The 21,566-nt window shown below is 38.3% G+C and overlaps 1 protein-coding gene across 1 annotated transcript; it reads left to right on the forward strand.

Annotated features, from left to right (window-relative positions):
• Nucleotides 1-67: 67 nt before the first annotated feature.
• LOC104411939 (rho guanine nucleotide exchange factor 3-like) lies at nucleotides 68-20,806 on the forward strand (the record flags this gene model as incomplete). Its single annotated transcript, XM_010022496.1, is given in 7 exon segments — nucleotides 68-163; nucleotides 11,550-11,628; nucleotides 11,631-11,656; nucleotides 17,854-18,024; nucleotides 20,135-20,197; nucleotides 20,532-20,628; nucleotides 20,730-20,806. Coding segments are annotated over 7 exon segments (609 nt in total), but the record flags the coding sequence as incomplete, so codon positions are not given.
• Between the last annotated feature and the right edge of the window lie 760 nt (nucleotides 20,807-21,566).

Genomic DNA, 21,566 nt, shown 5'->3' on the forward strand with positions numbered 1-21,566 from the left:
TCGTCTTGGGTCCTGTGCTCGGACAGAAGCAGCGGTGACCCCCGAAACCGCGTCTCCGACAGCCACGATGGTGGCCAAGGACTATCCCTTTTACCTCTCCGTCAAGAGAGCAAACTGTGCCCTGGAAGTGCAGCCGGTGACCAGCCCAGCTAAAGAGACGGAGGTACTTTAATTTGCTGCTGACGCGCTGCCAGCTTTATTTTTTCATTATAGTGTGATCTGCATTGCTTTTGGGAAAAGTAACGTGCTTTGAAAATAGGCTTCTGTGTGTAGATACCTGGTCTGCTGAGGCATCCTTTGCTGCCTTCTCTAGATAGTGAGCAAGGAACAAAGAATCGAGAGTTTTGTCTTCTGTCACTTTAAGGAATGCAAATTAATCTTTTAAGTAGCTTATTGAGAAATACCTAGTTTAGATCTTTAGTTTAAGGTATTTATATGTATCTTAATCTAGGGCTAACTGTTGCTTACAAACTGTTAAACTGACGGAGGAACCAAGAGGAAATCCGTAAAACGGTATTTTAAAGTGTTATCGGTCTTTTCCTCATTAGAAATAAACCAAGAAATTAATTCGATAATACAGTTAACTGAAAACTCTGCCCTATATCAACAGGTTGACTCCTCTGTTTCTTAAAAAGTACGAAATCCTTTTTGGTGACATTAAAACTTGTATTCTTTAACCCAAACTCAACATATTCACTTGCAAAATTCTCATACATGGTGGAATGTTTCAGGAGCAAATGTTTGTGAAAGACTTAAATATTTGATACTTCATGTTAATGTTGGTTTTGTGTGTTGGTTTGGAAAGAAAATAGTGACCTGAAGGGTTCTGTCTGGCTGTGCTGGAGGAAGGATAGAATTTCTCTCTGGAAGTTTTTATCACTTAAATATATAGCTGCTTCATTGGTCTTGTTTGCTGAGTAACTTGAAGAGAACTTACTGAATTGGGTGCATTTAATACAACTGCATCAAAGATTAATTACTTCCAGCAGTTGAAGACATCTAAAGTAAAAGTAAGATGATCTGAGTGACCCTATTTAATCATGACGCTTTAGCTAAGAGCTAATAAGAAGATGCTGCACTCTAGCTTTTCTGTGCACTTTTACAAAAAGGAATATAATTACTGCAGTTGACAAAAGGGGAATTTTTTTCTACTGTCTGTTTTTGGAAACTAACACCCTGAGGGTGTCTCTGCGGTTCTCCTGGGATACTCGTTTTGCTAACTACAGTATTAACGAAATATGGTTTTAGCCTTTACTGCATGAATGTTTTTTTTGTGAATGAATAGAACTGTCAAATCTGAAGAGTTGGAGTGTTGCACTCTCAGAGTTACAAAGGGCAGCTTGGTTATAGTCAAATTTCAAAGACGAAGTCTCAGTGAAAGCTTAGTGCATGAGGAAGTATCTAATAACAGATGTGATCCATCAAAATTACAATGTGCAAACAGTTGTTCTGGGTTTATAATCTTCCAGTTTGTGTTTCATGCAACTAAGAAAATGCACCCTATGCTTTCAGGCTGTTCTCTGAGAGTATGAGGGACTTGCAGCATTCTGAAAAATAAACTTCTGAACAGTCGGTTTGCCTTAGGAGGGTACGAGCAGACCACCTGCCACTGCAGATATTTGGTTAAGAAAGCAGAAATAAAAGACTGCTCTTTGGGAAAGGCGTTACAAGGATAGGTGTGTGCAGCCTGTTTCTTTGTGATCTGTATGTGTGGGGTGGGCAATCCACATTTCTTCTCAAGCTCTAATGTTAAGCTATTCTACTGCCCTTTGGTGTTTACAGGGCTAAATAAAAGCTACTGGGCGCCTTCTACCACAATCTAGTGTTACTACACCAGAAAGCCAGCTTGCTCTGTAGGGGTTATGAATTTCGGGCTTTTAAAACCTCAGTTTCATTTTAACTGTTAACATGGGAAGTGGGTTGATTTATTTAATAACTTGTGCATAAATGTCTGTGTGTGGAATAGAACAGATTTTCTGTGATATAAATGTTGTGGTTTGGTTTTAAATCAGAACTCATGATTATAAACTATTTCCTGTGACTTTATTAAACAATTAATGTTTTAGTGTTCGATTTTAACAAATACAAAATATAGTCTGGAAGCTCAAAAGTACTTACATGGGATGAAATTCAGCAGAAATCTTGAGCAAATACTGGACTCTTGAAATTTTCCCAAATTTCCAGCTGGAGGGCTCTGGGTAACAAGCTGAAGTTTATTGGCAGTAGATGAATTCTTCTGTATTGGGCTTCATTTGGAGCCAGCAGAGCAGCTGTGGAAAACTAGGGATGTTTTTGAGGAACAAGTTAGTGGCAAAAAAAAAAAGAGAACAAAGGTTTTCTATTTACAGTTCTTTCTTTAAGCCACAAGAGCTTCCTTAGCATAAACTCCATAGAAGTAGCACAGTCACAAAACAGTGACAAATGAAATGTTCAAAATGTCCATGAACAGTAAAAGTCTGGATGCTGAGAAAAGGCTAGTGTACCTCTAGTCAAAGTACAGTCACCTTTCAAAATACATACCCCACATCAAATACTGTGTTACGGTTCTGGGTGTAAACAGTACATAGGTGTTGGGCTCTTTCCAGCTTTTACATAATCCAAAGATAGAGACAATGAAACTTGAAATTTTCTTGCTTTAAGAGATAAAAAGCCCCACATCTTCCCAATGATAAATATCATTTTCTCTTTCACTGATGAAAGCAACTCCCTTCTCACCCTCTCTAAAGAAAACAAAGTGAAGCACAGCCAGTGGAAGGGCAGCAGATAAGAAAGAGCATGCACAATCACAGGTTGTGAGGTTTAAAGGTCTGAAGGTGAAGTCGAGGGAAGGAAGACTTGAATCCCTCAGAGTAAGGATGTTCTGTTCTGCTGTGCAGGGTCTAATACAGTCCCTGGTTGAGGCTCTAAAAACTATAGCAGTGGCACAGAATTCCTTTGCATCTCTGGTAGATTGTGTGTCTGCTTACATCTCTTGTGCTTCAGAAATCTCAGGTCTAGGAATCAGGGCTGTTTGCAATCTGTCTTTTGTTGTCTCCAGCTATCCTTGATGTGTTGATGTACAGGAGGTGTAGGCTGCCTCAATTTAGGCCTGTGTTTAATTCAGCATGGGGAGTGGAGGAAGGCTAACCTGAAGGGTAATCCGCAGGCCTCTAGGCCATGGCACGTCATTAACATGAGAAGCAGGCATGGGGCCAGAGGGAAAGGGACCAAAAGATTATGAGATAAACTGCAAGTCATGAATTTTATCTTGATCTTCATAAACGTATGTATTTCATTTTTAATGAAATATTAGCAAATTGCAGTTTTTCAGGTAGGTTCATCTGCAGTGTAACTGCAGTGAGCTAAATGTGGAAACATGTCAAACCCCCATATGGAATTGCTGATCTGTTTAATGGCAATTTGAAACAAACAGCTTGCCTTTATTTTTGCATTCAGTAACTCACCGTATGATGTCTGCTTATTAATTGGCAGGTCAGCTTCATACCCAGTTTGCTCCAGAATGGAAAAGGTCTTTCTTAGGTAGCCTGTACAAGCAGCTTCTAATGAGAGGAAATGCAGAATTTAATCAACTCTACATTAGCTGTCTGGGTTTTTCAGAGTTTCTGTTGTTTGTGCTAATTCACCTCAGTGTGAGGTTTTTCTGTTAATTTGCCTTCATTTCCTAACTCCTGGTAGATACATTGATTTCTGGATATCGCAGACATGAATGATCAGTCAGGATAGCTGGATGCAATTTGTCCTTATGCTGCTGACACTTTGGTGGTTCTGTCTTACATACAGCAAATGAAATCTGAGGTCTTGAGGGTGGTGACTAATGAGGGCAGCCTATTTGTGGCAAGGAGCCACTCTCTGATGAACACATGATGCGATAGCATGTTACAAACTTGAGCTGATTTTTTTGGACTTCTCCATATGGCTTTTCATTGTACCACAAGTAATGTTTCAGGTTGTCTTTGTAACACTGTGATTAAAACAGAATGTCTCTGGATTTTCCTTTAGTTGCTTGCTAGTTCTTTGGAGACTTGCAGAGGAGCAATAACATACCTCCCTCTGCTCCCATCAGAGAGCTCAGGTGACGGATAGACCCTTATGGATTTAAAAGTTGTATCACTGATACTTTGAGTTTATCGGATGATCACGTTGTCTTTATGCATTAATTTACTTAAATAGCTTAATAAATTCTTCTTGCAATGCTGGCAGTTTACTGGTGGATTTGTGTGGCCGATTACATTTACCTTTGTGCCACACTGAACTTAGAGCTGCTTTAGAGTCACCTTTGTTTTTCTTGACCATCAACCTCAACTCTAGAAGAGCGAATGTTCTAGAATTTCCCAATCAGAATGTTCCTGTGATAATATGAAGCAAAAACAAATTCTGTGCTGTTTCAAGTGGTCTCTGTTGGTGCCAATAACAGTTGGGAATGTTGGTCTAGTTTTAGAATTGCTTCTCTCTGAAGAAACAAAAGGCCTGAGATGCCTGGCTTAATTTATTTTTAGGTTAAGTGTTTGCTGTATTAAGAGACTCTTTTGTAACATAGGTTGTTTTTTCTATATTTGACCTTTTTTGTTTGTTTTGTTGGGTTTTTTTTTAATCCTACTGAAGGTTAAATACTGATAACATCCTGTGGAACAGAGCTTGAATGTGTTTGGGTTGGTTTCTTTTTCTATTGAACTCCAAGTTTTGGGGGCATTTATTAGAACTGTTTAATCTTAGGCCAATTTAACTAGTAGCAGACTAATAAAAATAATAATATTGGGCTGCCTGCCATGACAAATGTTGACTTACCCTTATAAAGTTGACTAAAAACTAATAACCTTTAAAGTATAGGAGGATGGAAATTTAGCTACTTACATCGAGTCTGAAACAGAGTGGTTCTGTTTTAGTTTGCTGGCACTGCTTGTGAATTAGGTTTGAAACAAAGGTTACTGTACTGCCTCAGTTTATGATGTCTTCCATTTATTACACTGTTAACTCTTTGGGGACTAATTTAAGTGAAAACATTTTGCACTAATGAACGCTCCCATAGCACAGAATGAATGCTTTGGTTATCTGTTTGCCTTGGTTCACAAACAGAAAGTATATCAAATGGGGGGAAAAAATAACCAGCATATTCTTTATAAAAATGTCAAAGTTAGCAACTCCAAATCCAGAATTACTGCTGTACATAATGATCTCAGAACTTGCTGAACTCCAGCAAGTTCAGATGTCCTTAAAAACATTGCCAATTTTGGCTGGTTTGCGTATGGATTGAGAGGAAATTTGTTTGCCTTTGAAGGTAAATGGGGTGGATTCTAATATTCTGAAACGCTAAGTTCCTGTGCCAGTTTTCACCTAGCACTTACTTGCTGTGTAGCCTTAAAAATCTCTGTAAATTGCTTTTGTTGAGTTTGTTTTTAACTACAGTCAGAAAAATCAACACAATGTGGTCACAGTAGTGCTGCACGTGGGCTGGAGACACAAGCGTAATGACGCCTCAGGGAAATATTTTCCCTTGTTTGTCAAATTCAGCACCAGTTTTCCAACATGGAGACTGTTGTTGAATTTACTGATAAGAGATGGGAGACTCAGGTGGAAAAACAGTCATACCAGCAGTGAACATACATTTGCTTTTACTATTCACTGAGAGGAAATCAGTGGCTAAGGCAGTCAGGAGCATAGGGTGGAAGAGTTTTGAAGTGAGGTACTGAAGCAGATGAAGACCTTTCATATGGTGCCTAGGCTCCTATTTGGTGCCCTTCAATGTGTGTTATCCAGGTCATTGGTTCTGCTGGTCTTAAGGCAATATAAAGGGAACTTGGCCTAGTTCTTTTTGTTTGCTTTCTTTCTGTTTGTTAGAAAATGAAACCAAATCTTTTGCTAGAGTAATTTATCCATCAAAGTGTGATAATTAAGCGGTGGGTGGTCTTGTGGAATCACAATGTATAGAAAACTAATCGATATTATTAAAGTGATTTAACTCACTCTGACACTCTGCTTTGAACTTTGAAAAAATCCATTCTTTACATAAACTAGTAAGAGAGTTGTTTTATTTTGTGGATGAAGAGCACAAGAAGTGTTAGCTTCTTCCCCTAAATAGCCTACTAGAAGCTTTCATATCTAGTGTGTTATTAGGTACGTCCAATTATAAGGTGCCAATTTCACTGATGAAGAAATAAAAATAACATTAACTTAGCTGTCAGTACATTGAAGCTAATGTAAGTACCTGATTCTTTAGAGGATCTACTGCTTTAACATGCTTCTGTGGCTGTTTAATGCTTAGCTTGCCCCAGGAGCAGGTGCTGGATGTTAAGATTCAGGCTTTTAAATGGTAATCTGTGTGCATTAGAGCCAAAACTAATGATACAGAAGTTCTCTTCTTGACAATATGTTGTTTGTTTGAAATGACCATCTCGGTTTAAAAAGCGACACCTCATTCAGTTGTGCAAGGTGAAAAGACTTACATTTTACTGAAGAAGGAGTTGGCAGAAGTTACTCAGAAGAGTATTGCTATAGTAGCACTATAGCTGAAGCTTCTTGCTGTATGCCTTTCTCAGCTGCCCAACGGCAGAAGGCTATTTTTTTCTGAGTTACACATTAAAAGGTAGAGGTTTCCTTTCTTACTCAGCAGTCTAAATCATTAGGTTAGAATTTAATATGTAGACGATATTAGAAATACAATTATGTATATATAGGATGTATGGAATAAATTACAGTGAAGAAGTGATCTAGAGCACTGTGTCTTTCATTCCCAATCAGAAGAATGGTTAGGCATGGCATCTTTAAAACGTTTTATCTGGTAGTTCACAGTCTTAACTTTGTGATAATCAGTGATCATGCCATTGTGATTACTCTGATCTTTCTTCCTATGAATTTCCAAAAATGTGTATGATAAAAATACACCCTCTCAGAAGGACATGGTGTTTTTTTGAGATGTCCACTGTGTGGTTTCCAGAACCATCAGATTTTAGACACAGATTTGCTACTTTTATCAGTTTGTTCATAGTTTCAAGAGTTCTTTTTTGAGGCTGTGTATACACACAGTATGTCCAGCTATATTTTTTTTGCTCTCTGAATTCAAACGTTCCCAAAGTCATCTTGAGTTCAAATACACAGCTCCCTCCAAAAGCCATCTGCTCTTTGTTCTAGCCTAGTCAGGTATTAATTTGACTTCACTTGACTGTTCAGCCTTTGAAGTTCCTGCACTCATGTTTCCCTCAGCTTTATTTAGCCTTATATCAAATTTAAAGCGCTGTCAGATTGACATTACTTGTTCACATACATCAGCTCCACATTTTGGAAACTCTGCCAAACTCTAGTCTGGATCTTTTGTTTTCTAACTTACTTCCCATATTGTTTTGGCAGGTCTTCATGACTCTGAAGATGCAGTGTAACACTTAGTAATTTCCAAACTCTGAAATGATGTTTTAATACCAATAATAACAACTCTAAATGGTCAGGCAAATTGTTGTAACTCCTGGATTTTTTTGTGTCATAACTTGGCCCAATTCCCAGTCTGGACAGATGATAGTTGGAGCGAGTGGATCCAGCCACTAAATCCTATCTCTCAATCACGTCTGCTTCAGAGTTCGCTGAACCAGGAGGGAAGGAGGAGTGATGACGTTGGGTAGCTCTGAGTCTTCTGAGCATGCCAAGAGGTACAGACCAGAGTCTGATGGTCATTCTTCCTGGATAATATGCCCTTCCTGGAGCCTCTTCTTGCTGGCCAGACACGGGAATCACACAGTTCTGCATTCTTGTGTGCTCAGATTCATACTCTGAAAGATCTCATGGTTGCAAGACCCCTGGTTAACTAGAAAATCAGAGGTGTTTCAGAGACAAATTACTAAAATAATGAACACATGTATCAGGAATTCCTAGCCACAAGCAGTTTCTTATTTTAAAAGTCAATAGGTAAAACTGCAGAGGCTTGGGAAGCAGCAGCTGAAATGCAGCTCCCTGAACTTATTGGGCTAATGTGCAAGTGCAGCTTCTGGTCAGTAGCTCTGGGTAAAGCAGAACAGTTCACACACTCTCCTCTTTTCATTTAATCTGTTGGTTGTGCAGAACAGAGCCTCTGGTAAGAAAAACAGCATCTGTTTAAAACTTCGGGTTTTATGCACTTGACTGTGGAATTATCCCTGTCCAGATCATTGGTCTCAGTAGTTTGTTCATCTTCTCTTTGCTGCTGGTTTCGAGAGGTGACACAGCTTGGGAATAAGGGTACTGATGAACTGGGAGGTAGAGGCAGAATGGATGTAGACCATGCCACAGAAACACTGTGAGTGTCCAACAGTTCCAGTAGTATTATCTCACAAGTTTAGAATTGCTCCAATAGTGCACAGTTTTCATTGCATAGTCAAAGCCTTATCTCTACAAACTCTGCTATTCCACACTGGAGGCAGTGACTCAGTGCTGATTGCTTTTGGTTTTAGTCTTATCACGGGGGAGATGACACATGGAGCACTAAGGTTTGATGAGTTTTCACTTCCAGTTAGGTATCTTAACCTTACCAGATAGCTTCTAATGCAGGATGAAAATCACATTAGAAGTATACTGAAAGCTTTCCCCATAATAAAGAAGTCATGATGAACGAGATTTACTTTCAGAACTCATTGGTAGAGGTGTCAAGCTTGGAATTCTGAAGTTACCTGAAGTTAATTGTATTAGAGAAAATCCTGTAATAATGTTGATCTCTGTTAATGAATTTGAGTTCCCAATTTGAATGATATGTTTAGCTGTTTTGGATTCTGATCCGATTCTTTCAGTGCAAGATCAGAATACGATGCATTCATTGCATGCATTCTGTTGCTGACACAGAAGGGGTGGGAACTCCAGAACCCATCATCTCCCTTTCCTTTTCACTGCTGAGAAGTGCTGACCTCTGGTGGCTTGCAAAAAGAGGCTCTAAAGAGCTTAATGTTTTCTGATGGTGGCTGATTATCTATTTGGAGTTCCCTGTCCTTAACATAAATTTTTATTTTCAGTCAAGTTTTGCAGCAGGAACATGAGTAAAAATTATACTGTTGTAGCATTTTCCTCCTTGAAATGGATGGGGAAGTTTTAAAGGGCTGGTGGTGGCTCTACTGTGTTCTCCCTGGAACTGTAGATATCCTTGGCTAGGAGACAGAGCAGGTTTCACAGAGCCTTTGGGCTGTCTGACGTGAAGAAGGGGAAATTGTGTTTCTTTATTCCACTTTCTTTCACTCTCCAAGAGAAAGCAGCTGATTTCTGGGTTTTTTTTACCCAGGCTGATTTTTCTCCAGTGTTATACATCAACCTTCACAGCTGCCTGAGGTTTATGTGCCCCACGCTGCAAAGCAATTCGGGTTCTGTTCTGCAGGCTTAGGGTAGTAACTAACAAACTGCACCTGCAGTTATACACACAGTATTTGGAAGTATTCAGACAAGGATGGACTGACTTGCTGTAACTTACTTAGTTTTAAGCACTACTCAAAGTTTCATTCAAGTTTTTTGCCACACGTTCAAATGAAATACTGCAGAGATGCATTGAAATATGGATTTACTTCCTTTGTGATTTTATTTGCTGACAGTAGACTCCTAAGGATATTATCCAAGGGCTTCTGAACTTAGTTTTGCTATAGATCAAGGCTGAAAGATTGCGAAATTGTGAACTGTATGTGGAAAAGGTCTGGTAGACTATGGGGACCATTTAACTTTAAGAAAGCAAGATATGGCTATGATAGATCAAGTTTGTGCTTTTTTTGTATGAGTTTTGCCTTTCAACCAGTAAAGACAGAGAAATCTTTTAGTCCTAATCCCCCTCTCCCTGTTTTCTGAAAAGTCCATGCAGTCTTGATTGCCAGATTTTGGTTTTGGGGTGTGATATTTATGCCTAAGTAATCTTGGCTGCTAAGGTAGAGGTGTTAGCAAAAGCTGTGCTGCTGGCACATGTCAGGGACTTCATGTCCTTTCACTGCAGTGCAGCGTGATTCCTAACAAGCAGGCTCTGCCATGGGATATTATTTGTGCACCAGGACTGGCATTCTGAATAATCATAAAAAAGGAAGAGCCAGTGGCTGAGCCACCAGCTAGAGAAGAATTACAGTGGAATCTCAAGATTATTCTTCATTTTTGGGGAGTGAGGCGAGGGGGGTGGGGATGCCGATGCTGTAGATAAGTGTGCTGCCGGTGCTGCAGTGACGTAAAATAATACTCCTTCAAAAACATGTCTCAAAGACATGGTTGCTGAAAATGTAGCAACATGAATAGCAGTGCAACAGTGAAGATAAGGATATAGCTTGATCTAGGCAGCTGAAATTCTTTAACGCCAGGTTTCATGTGTGATGGAATACATTATTTTTGCTAGAGGGTTAAACACTTTGTCCCTCATCTCAGTCGGCAGTTATGGATTTCCAGGTCTGCCTGCTGAGAAGTAAATTAAATATGTAGTTGCTCCTCACCTTTCTTCTGTTGCTGTACTAATGGAAGCGAATTTTTCTTGCCAGTAATACGGATGATGGTCGTTGCTGCTGAGATTTATTATTTTCTGGTATCAGGACAAATCTGAGTTATTTCCAGCAGGATTTGGATTTCTGAACAACAGGATAATAGACATGCTTCATTTTCTTAAAGCTCTGTCTATGAAATTAGAGGCATAGCAAACCTACACGAACTTCATAAGCATGGCTGAAAAAGAAAGATGATGTTGGATGGGTTTTTTTAACGTCACTTGGAAGGTTTGGCTCTTTTTCTGTCAAAAATTGCCTTTTGCATGTGCTGTTCAAGATCCATTAAATGTCAGATGGAGGTTAGGAAGCCAAGGGTAACTGTTCCATTTTTATGTATTTATAATCAATTTTTTCCTTGTCTTACGATTTCTGTTAACATTTGTGGTTTTTGCAGTCTGCAGGACAATTGGTATATTACATTGAAGTGGTTATGTTATTACTATAAGTGCTGTTACAAGTATACATGAGAAGAAAAACAATTAAATGCTTTATGGTAGATACTTGTTTAATTTTCTGTCCTATTTTATGTGAAAATTATATATATGTAAACATGTTATTAACGTGTTTGCCTGTCTGTGTAAGTATTTCCATAGGAACATGCACTCAGAGGACAATTACAGTTAGGGATTTCTGTCTAAATTATATTTTCTGGAATAAAATATATTTGACAGAAGAGAGTCATGTGCTGACAGTGCCAGAGGCAAAGAAACTGAATTGTTTTTATTTGAAAGTATTCCTTTCCATGATGTGTTACCATAATACACGAGCTGCAAAGCACTGAGGAGAATTTCTCTTTTGAGTTAATATAATAAAATGATTTAGTCTTTCTTTACCTTCTTCCTTTCCCCTGCTCCCAGCCATGCTCTGTCATTGTATTTTTCAGCTGTTTCCAGGATCTGTATGTACCAGTCAAGAGTAATGTCACTGTCAGCCTTAAAAATGACTAGTATACTTACTGCGCTGATTCTATACCAGATTTACAAACTTGCTTTTTACAAATGCTTTCTTGGGAAAAACCAGCTAAACTGTTAGTGTTCATCTGATTATGCTCACACTCCCCCTGTTATTTTTCCTTTCCCTTGTCCTCCTCCCCTACTACAGGAGCCCAGTAACAAACGGGTGAAGCCACTTTCCAGAGTCACATCACTGGCGAGTCTCATTCCTCCTGTGCGAGCCACTCAAAAAAAAGGTTCAGCCAGACACTTCAGGTAATGGCAGTAAATGCACTGCTGCATTATGCACATTGCTAGAAGGGGAGTGCATACATATTCACCGCTTTTGCTGGGATTAGCGTGGGAATGTTAACTGCACATACGTGCACAAACACCATTCTAATGTCCCAAACAGCTTACGACTACAGAGTTACTCAACTTGAAAACTCACAGCCCCAAAACCCCACAATTTCTCTGTCCAAATAATTCATGTTTTTTAATTGTCAGCAAGAAAACTATTGCACCTGTAGCATATAAAAGTTAAGACTAAAGGGTTACAATTGCTTTTTAAATTTGAGGAATAGAATTTCCTGTTACACTTTCTTTTCATTTTGGTTGATTTCTTTGAAAATGTTGGTTTTGGTAGTGCTAAATTCCCTTCTGTGTGGTGATCTTTGACCTTGCCTCAACAAAATAGTGAGCAATGGGAAAAAAGTCATTTTCTAAAGCTGATGATGGAAATTAATACAGGGCAAGCAAATTTTAAATGCCATTTAGAAATTAAATAATGTTGTACTTTGTCATGGTTATAGATTAGGTGTGTAATATTTAATGTATTTAGAGACTAACGGAACTTTATAGAGCATTTGTGCTTTCAGACCTAGAGACTGCAAAACATTTGGGTGCTCAGCTCCTGATGATTATGATGAGTGGCTCATAGCTGGGAGCTGCAGTACTGCTGTGGGTCTGGCCTAGAAGGCCAGACTCTTTCCTCTTTAAAACAGTTTATGCAAGAAGGCATGTGTAAGATCTAAAACTTATTTAACAAGCTTAACTTCTTTGAGAGGAAATTATAAAAATATCTTAAACGTATTAAAAATGTTACTTAATCTAAATTAGCTTAATTAGAGCATTACTGAAGTTCTCTTAATCTCAAGGGGTAAAGAAATAAATCTTTAGAGCTAGGAGTCTTACGAGAAATAAAGAAAGATCATGAGAAGGAACCCATTTTTTTCTGTAGGGGCACTGTAGAAAACAGGTATCACAGGGTTTCTTTAATACTGGTTTTCCTGTTCCTGTGATTTTGGACGTGCAGACATCTGCAGAGAAAAGCCACATGCATGGGGTTAGAGGAAAGGCAAAATGTCTGAACTCCCCTCAGCCTGGGTTTGATCCAGAAGGTGTATTATAGCGTGACTAGAGCAGACATGCCTGTATTCCCTGGGGTGTATAAATCTCCTCCATAGTCTGCTTCCAGGAAAAATTTGGCCCGGCTCTGGAAGGACTGCATTAGTTCCAGTTGTTGAGGAGTGTGGAAAGTGAATTAATTCTTGGCTAAACTGCTTCTGTGCTTCCCTTTTCACAGCCTGAGACAGCTGTTGTCCTCATCTAAGTACCTACGCTATTGTCCTGTAGCGAACGCCTTAGAGACTGGTCTGTCCAGGTCAATGCTGTATTTAATAAAAGTTTGATTTAGACTATCTGGAACAAACTACCCTTTCACACATGTAGTAAGTAGCAGCTTTCTGAGATGAGAGGTATATAAATGTGTTTGAGGGCAGATTTTGACAAAGATAGGAGAGAAAACAGTGGCTTTGTTGCAAGTCCTACTGTTGGCAGCATTTCTGTCTTGCTCTGTTCGTATTTATTATAAGAATATATTTTAATTAATTGTCTGCTTCTAAGCAGATTAAGCGGTGATGTTACTCATACCATCTCTTCTAAGTAACTATGAACTGTGGTGAGAAATCAGCCTGTATGTTCTTCAAATCCTAGGTCAGAAACCATTCCCAAGTGATACATGCTGGTGATGTCTCTCAAAACTGCCTTCATAGCTGGCTCTAATTTGACTTCTTACCTGTTTTCATCAGCAGCAGCAGAACAGGGGGGAAAAAAAAAAAAAGACTGACCTAGTGCTTGGGTGCCCCATTTGGAATTATTTAGAAACATTGAGAAGCATGTATAATTTTTTACTTTATTACGTACTGACATAGCTGTCACTGTGCCTTCTGGAACACTATAGAGCAGGATTTTTTTTCATCATGTGATACCTGTAAAAAGCAGAAAGTGCTGATTTTTCTTACTGGATGAACTTTTATGTATCTTCATGATTAAGGTATTTCAGTCAAAACCTTTCTTCTTGCATTGCTGCTAGATATTCTGTATCAGTAAAATGAAGAAAACTACTGTCAACAGCACAACATCCAAAACAAACAAATTCTTCTTCTGGAAGAAAACAGAACAAGCCCAATAGAGCATCCATCCAAAAGGATCACTCCACCAGCATCAATAAAAGGAATTAGAAAATCCTGAGTTTCCTTTATGGCATTTCAGTCAAACCTTCTTATATTCTTTCTGAATGGAAGATACATATAAGAGGAAAAAACTAAATTTATTGTGCATTATTTTCCTTGCCTCTGTACATGTAAGTTCCACTTGATATTAACAGACCTTCTGCATGCAGGCTGAAGAGAAACACCTCTGAGATCTTTTAAGATACATTCTTAGCGATTTTTCCTATTTTGCATCGATTATAGAGGAATTTGATTTTTTGTCTTCTCACCTTTATAACAATTTTCCACATTATTGTCAATATTTTTCCACAAGAATTCTAAATGGAAAAAAAAAACCCAAAAACCAAAACACACAAAATCTTTCCAGCTTGCTTTTTTATTTTTTTTTTGACTGTTTATAGTCACTCTGTTCCTGTCACACAGAGCACTGTAGACTAACTAATATCGTGGTCTTAGCTTGATCTCTCACAGAGACTCTATATCTTCAGGATACCAAATGCTAAGCAGTTATTCTTACCTGGAAAGCCACTATATTTCATAGCTGTATTTTCAGTCTGCATCAAGCAAGGCTAATGATTGTGATGATCTGCTTGTTTTTGCTTGCTTTTATTCACAGCTGTGCTGTTTGGCTTAAAAGCTGAAAATAGGATCAGAAAAAACTCCAGCTGATGCTGAAGAGACAAATGAAAGTCTGGCTAGCTTCCTCTGCAGCCTCAGTTCTCATCAGTGTGTCTTGTAGGGAGTCCAAATTATTTTTATCTGTTTTAGGACACTGGAAATTTCTAAAAATCCTTAAGAAAACTCTTCTGAATGCTGGGACTTTGCTCTGTAGTGCCCTTTTCCCAGTACATGAAGCTGTTTGCTTTACTGCAGCTGAAATGAAGAGATGCTAATTGCATGAATTAACATCAGTAACACATAGACCCTTCATAGTAACAGTCTTGTAACAGCCAGTTAAAGCTATTGCAGTCAGATAAATATGGGAAATAAAACCAGGGGTTGTGGCTGGGTTATTCCCCAGGTCCTTGAGTTTTTGTGAATTATCTGAAAATGTTCATAATCCCAGATAGACACAGTTTTTTCTCTGGTATCGTGGGCATATTTTTGAAGAAAGCCAGAATCTGGGGAAATATTTTTAAAAGACTGGAGATGCAGAAATGCTCTTTTGACATTCCTACAGTTCCTTCATGGGATTCTGTCACATGACTGATTTCCTCTCCCCTTTCATGGCAAATACCAACCAAAGATGCCATTAGGGTGCCGTTAAGCTTGCTTTTAAAAAAATTCTGGTATTGCTTCAGTTTAGGGCTTTGTTCCACAAAACTGAAACGGGCCTGTTGATTTGCAAAAGAAAGTGTAAAGTAGTAGAACTGAGATAGTTAAACTGACGTTGTACATTATCAGAGAGTTTTCTTGAAATAATGTATTGATTATTTGGGGATTTCTTTAGTTAGCTTATATATCAGGTTTACATCTCATTTCTTTTGTCTGTTACAGCACTGGCGATTCAGGTATGCTCAACTCTTAAGGGACAAAGTCTTAATTTTAGCATTAAATAGTATTTCCCTGGATGTATTAGTTTGTCTCTTCATAGCTTTACAATCCAATGTCTCCAGCATGTATGCAAAGGATAAATTAATATGCTAAAATAAGCTTGGATTCAACACTGAAGTGTGTGATTCTCGGCCTAACCAGATTGCAGTGTCCTAGGATAAGTCAGTCAGGGGTTTTGCCTTTGCTGTGTTAGTGTATAAAGGAAGGGAACATGCCAGACAAAGAACCACTTGCCCTTGAAGTGAACTTTGTTCTCATTGTTAAATAACTCCTCAAAACATTTCTGTCCCTTTCCATTAATAAATACCCTCAGTCCAATGTTCTTATTAATATTAAGCACGGTGCATTTTGTATGACTAATTAAAAGGATAATGTATGAGAGAAATCAATTAGATATATACTTACAGTGTCCAGGTAGCAAAGATGCTAAGCAAGGAAGCAGGATTTTGGGCAGTTTGGTTTCTTTTTGAGTTTCCTCGACTTTTTGTGCCCCTTCTGTCCAACTGAGGACAGTATAGGGCTGTAGAGAACAGCATCAAGCTTTCTCATGAAGCATAAAGAAGTGTTAGCATCAGTGGATGTGAAAGCATTTCTCATAGCACTGTATGGAGTTTGTTTGCTGTTATGGGTGCATCCCATTTTATAACATGGTATATGACCTTTTGTTAAAAGGTTTCAAGGTCAAGGCATTTACTCTAAAAATCAGTCTGTCTGGTGCTTTTCATTATAAGTATTCAACATAAAATGTTCCTTTAAGAAAACACCACCACAAAGAAAGGAGCTAAATACTGGAGGACGCATATGGGAATGCATGGAAAGGAGCATTCCACCTTGGGTCATGGAATGACAACTGTTCTGCTTGGCTGCATTCCCATGGTTGGTGATTTGTGGATGCAACACACCTGCCTTTTTTTCCCCACTATTCTTTCCATTTGCATGTGAAAGTAACTGGTTCCATGATTTAGCATTACAACAAGTGTAAACTAAGCATGTAATCTCACATGTGTTATCTTCCTAACTCTTGAAGGAAGACTAGCACCTGACTTGCAAAGTTTTGGAACGTTGGTGTGTATATATGTGTGTGTGTTTATTTTTAGGAGGTTTGTCAATTCCAAGGAGAGGCTCAAAATGGTCTATGTTAAAAACCACAGTAATTACATAATACATACTCTGATATTTTAAAAACATACTGTATTTATAGGTACTCTTTGCATTTCATGGGATCTTAGTTTCAAGAGAGAATTTCAAATATTGTACTTCGTATATGCTGCTTTCAACCTGGAAATGAAGAGAATTTATTTTGTTTCAAATATTCTTACCTAAGGCAACGGAAAGACTGTTGTGTTATTTAAGGCAGGTTTTAATAACAACAAACATGTAGAGTATTTCAACGATGTGAAATACTTGAAGCATTTCAGAGGTAGGACCTCAAAAAAAGCCTTGAATTATAATGAAATAAGAAAGGAATCTTTTTTCAGAATAGCAGTGAGACCATAAAGTATCCATCCTTAGCCTGAAGTCTTTTGAAGAGTGTACAGTCAGATAGAACTCTTGAGTCTCACTTAAATTAAAATTGGACTTGTTCTTAGTGAAGTTTAAGACCAGACCACATAACAGATACAGCGATGCTGGTACACATCATCAGAGTTTAGAGGCTCCAGAAATATGAAAACAGACTCTACAGCTGTAGAACACAATATTGGTATTTCACAATTTGCTGTCTGCTAGCAATGATTGTTTAACATGCTGCTTCAAATGCTTAAGGGGTAAACAGGAGCAACCAGTGTAAAAACCATCTTGCTTGTCATAAACATTAAAACCGAGTGTTTACATACCTTTTCCTTAAAGATAGTGTGATTGTTCTTCTCTTTTCAGTCAGATGTCCATTTCATACCTTTCCATGTGAATTAGTTGCTTCATCTCATTATGTATCTCAGTAAGCAGGATGAAAGGGTTTCTCCCTTCAAAACCAGTTTGGTTGGAGCATTATAGCATGAATTAATTATTACTATCAGGTAGCAAGACACTTACTAAGGTAAGAGGAAAGGTTTAAAGGGCAATTTTAGTTCCTGAACCCGCTTTCTGCTCAACTGAGAAAATACCTTATTTTTAAATCATTAATATGTTTGATGAAATGCACCTTTTCACCTGGTGTCCTCAAGATAGAACCTAGTGTTTCCCAGTACAGACATCTTTGAACAGTCCCACCCCACAAAATAAACAAAATCCAACAATTCTATTGACTTTAAGGTGATACACAGGATGAGTTTATCTAACAGATTTTGCTGTCCTACCTTTTCGTATGTATATTTATTTATATACTATGTATATAGAATCCTTAGAGGGGAAAAATGTGTCATGTGAAACTGTTATAACACTAAAAACTATTCTTCTATCTATTTCTAGCGTTCTATCAGTTTCCGTAGCGAGAGTCGCCCAGACCTGTTCAGTCCACGATCATGGTCTCGAAATATGCCCCCTGCTAACACAAAGCGGAGAGACAGCAAACTGTGGAGCGAGACCTTTGATGTTTGTGTCAATCACATGCTTACATCTAAAGAAATCAAGCGTCAAGAGGTATAATTTTTTTCCCCATACATTTCATGCTCAGAAGTCACCTTTAAAGCATGGAGTTTAAGAATGCCAGTAGGCATTAGGATAGCACTTAAACCTTTCCTGAAATTAAACAGAATGTCACCACCTCCACTAGAAGCAGAATTTCATCCCTTGTCTTTATAATTAAAGCTATACTAGATCAATATATTCTTCAAAATCAGCTCATATTTCCTTAATGAATGTGAAGTTACTATGATATATTGTACTGTGATTGCCTGCATGAGTGTACATGTTCTGTATGACAGTTTCTGTAGTGACAGTTGATACTTTGATGGTTCATTTTGTTCCAGTAATGATAGATGAGCATGCTATTTCAGGTATTCAAGTGATACGTACACACAGGATCATAGAATAGTTAGGGTTGGAAAGGACCTTAAGATCATCTAGTTCCAATCCCTCTGCCATGGACAGGGACACCACACACTAAACCATGTCACCCAAGATTCCGTCCAGCCTGGCCTTGAACACCTCCAGGGTTGGAGCATTCACAACTTCCTTGGGCAACCTATTCCAGTGCCTCACCACCCTCACTGTGAAGAACTTCTTCCTTACATCTAACCTAAACTTCCCCTGTTTAAGTTTGAACCCATTACCCCTTGTCCTATCACTACAGTCCCTAATGAAGAGTCCCTCCCCAACATCCTTGTAGGGCCCCTTCAGATACTGGAAGGCTTGGAAAAGAGTGTCTTTGAGGAAGTTTTCAGTGCTAGAAAGATAAAATATTGATCAAAATATGTATCTTCCAAAGCATTAGTGGGTTTAATGTGTTAAACATGACAAATTCTAAGTAGTTCTTGTTACAGCCAATGACAGATCTCCTGTGGAATCAAGTTTTCCCCACACCCCTAAAAAAATTTGTAGCAGTGGCAACACAAGTTTACAATAATCTCTCTGAGAGTAGTTCAGGAACCGAGTAATGAATGAAGGAGTAATGTCAGGCATTTCTTGTGCAGATTTTAACATTGTACAAGAATTTATAGGAAATCACTTTTAAAATGGAGACCTTCAGACCTTCAAAGGCAGCTTATTGTAAAATGAACTGTATGAACTACTTGCACAGCACAACAGTCATTACTGGTTTAGGGCAGAAGCCAGAACCCTTCATGAAACCCAAATAAATGAGCTGTATTCCAGGAACTTTTGCATGAAGGTTCTTACGCTGCGTGCCTCAACAGAGTATCTGAACTACTTCCATGCCTGTGCTGTCAGTTAACTCACACCATGGCAAGCCTGCCATGTATGCATGTTATCTAGTAGGAGCATCTGCACTAGCTGATGATGTTCTTCCATGATTTATGCGGGCTGAAAGCCTTGGCTGTGAAGTTGGTAATTCTAACTGACCAAAATGTTGTTAACTTATTTCTGTACCCCAGTTTAGAATGAAATCATGCAGTAAGTAAACAACAATGGTATTTTGATAAGCTAGTGTATTAGGGCGCTGGTCATTTTTAATCTCCTGGTTTTAAAGTCTCAGATCTCCTTCAAGAGAAGTAACTAACATCAGCTGATAGTTAAGTAGGGCTCAGCCTACGAAAACAAACTGGTACCAAAATAAAAGTGCTCACTGCCAAATAAATGTTTTAGAGAAGGCTTGTCTTTTACTTATTAGACCACATGGAACTTCTACCACTGCAAGTGTTAAAATGGAGCACAACAAACACCTGTGCAAATAGTTGTATAAATGCTTTGCTTAGAAAGGTTGGACAAGATGATCCTTGAGGTCCCTTCCAACCTGGTGTTCTATGATTCTGTGAAATGGTTAAGATACAACTGAGTCAAAATATCACACTGAAAATAGCTCCCCCGTCTGGAAACACCTTGGCTTGAAAAAAGAATTCGGTGCTATTTCAGATAAGCATTTTTTGAGCAATCTGACACAGCTCTGTTTTAAACAATACCGCATGTTTCTACAGCTGTGGAATAAAGCTTTACTCTATTTCTGCAATTAGATTTAGCAGAGAAATTCTGCTACGTGGTATTAAGGCAGCTGTTCAGAATGTAACATCAACTCAACAAGTGGAGTATAGATTAAATAAAATATATGTTATGATATTTGTGTCTCTTTTTACAGGCTATCTTTGAGCTTGCCCAGGGAGAAGAAGACTTGATAGAAGATCTGAAGTTAGCAAAAAAGGTATGTTCAAAAAAAACAATCAGACAAGAAAACCCAATACAACAAACAGTATTGATTGGTTCATATAACTTTTAAAATAATCCTTGCTCTTACAATTGCTGAGACAGGGCAGGGGGGAACCAAAGCATAATTCTGTTTGCCCATTCTTTCTGAAACACTTAAAAGTGCTGCTTTTTTTAATGTATAAAACTGATATTTTAAGATAGGGTTATGAAAACTTCCAAATATTCTCAGCAATTGGTCTGGTTTTGCTTACAGGAAGCTTTAAATGCTATCGCTAAGTTTTCAGCTACCAGTGATATGTTAATTACAGAGCTCCCCTTTTTTCTTTCAGGCTTACCATGACCCAATGCTTAAACTTTCCATAATGACAGAGCAAGAGCTGAACCAAATTTTTGGAACATTGGACTCTCTAATTCCTCTGCATGAAGGTAAAACTCAAATAGTCTTTTTCTGCATTACTATTGCACATAGATTTATAGTCATCTGGTTCATTAAGTGCAGTTTCTCTTCTTTTTTTAATCATGATTAGATCTTCTTAGGCGACTTCAAGAAGTCAGGAAACCTGATGGATCAACAGAACATGTTGGCCATATCCTTGTGGGTTGGGTAAGGCAGCATTTTCAATTGATTTTGCAACTTTAGTTTGGAGCTGCAGCATAGCTTTTATCAGACAATTTCCTTTCCATATCTGGCATAACATGTCAAAAAATACATTCTCAAAGTACTTTTAAAAGGTAAGGCAACTATTTAGAAACGTAATGCAATACTTTCTCTTTTCAGGGATTTTTGCTTTTAAAGCTTTTGCTATTGAGGAGATGAGCAGCATTTAATATGCTTTAAACAAAAATCAAGAGGCAGACTCAAGTTTGCCTGACATAGATCATTGAAGAACCTGCCCCCATTTGTATTCTGGTTTCCTGGGGAAATGAAGCTTGAACAGTCACATTGTGCAAGAGCACCCTACAGTTATTTTTGCATGTCAGTCTGTTCCAGTCAAGGTAGCAGGTAGCTGTTAATGCTGTCAAAGATGCTAATTTTCTAGAAGTTTGTAAAATAAGACAGACAGGGATAAAAGAGCTCTGCTATTGCTGCCCCACGGAAGTTGGTACGTTCACGTTCGCTGGCATCCAACTGCATAAACACTGAAAATAGCTTTTGTGAGTTTTGTTGATAAAATTGATCATTCTATTCAAAAAGAACTGGTTTAAAAGTACTTAGATATGTGAAAAGTTTATTTGTAAATACATATAAGTAATGAAATCTGGCAGGAAAAAAGGCCTTGAAATTTATAAGGGATGAGGTAGTAATACATTCAGCAACTCTGTGTGAAACAGTGGCTTATAGAATCATAGAATAGTTAGGGTTG

Source organism: Nestor notabilis, unplaced genomic scaffold (assembly GCF_000696875.1).
Source record: "Nestor notabilis isolate BGI_N333 unplaced genomic scaffold, ASM69687v1 scaffold30199, whole genome shotgun sequence".
Lineage (NCBI taxonomy): Eukaryota > Metazoa > Chordata > Aves > Psittaciformes > Psittacidae > Nestor > Nestor notabilis.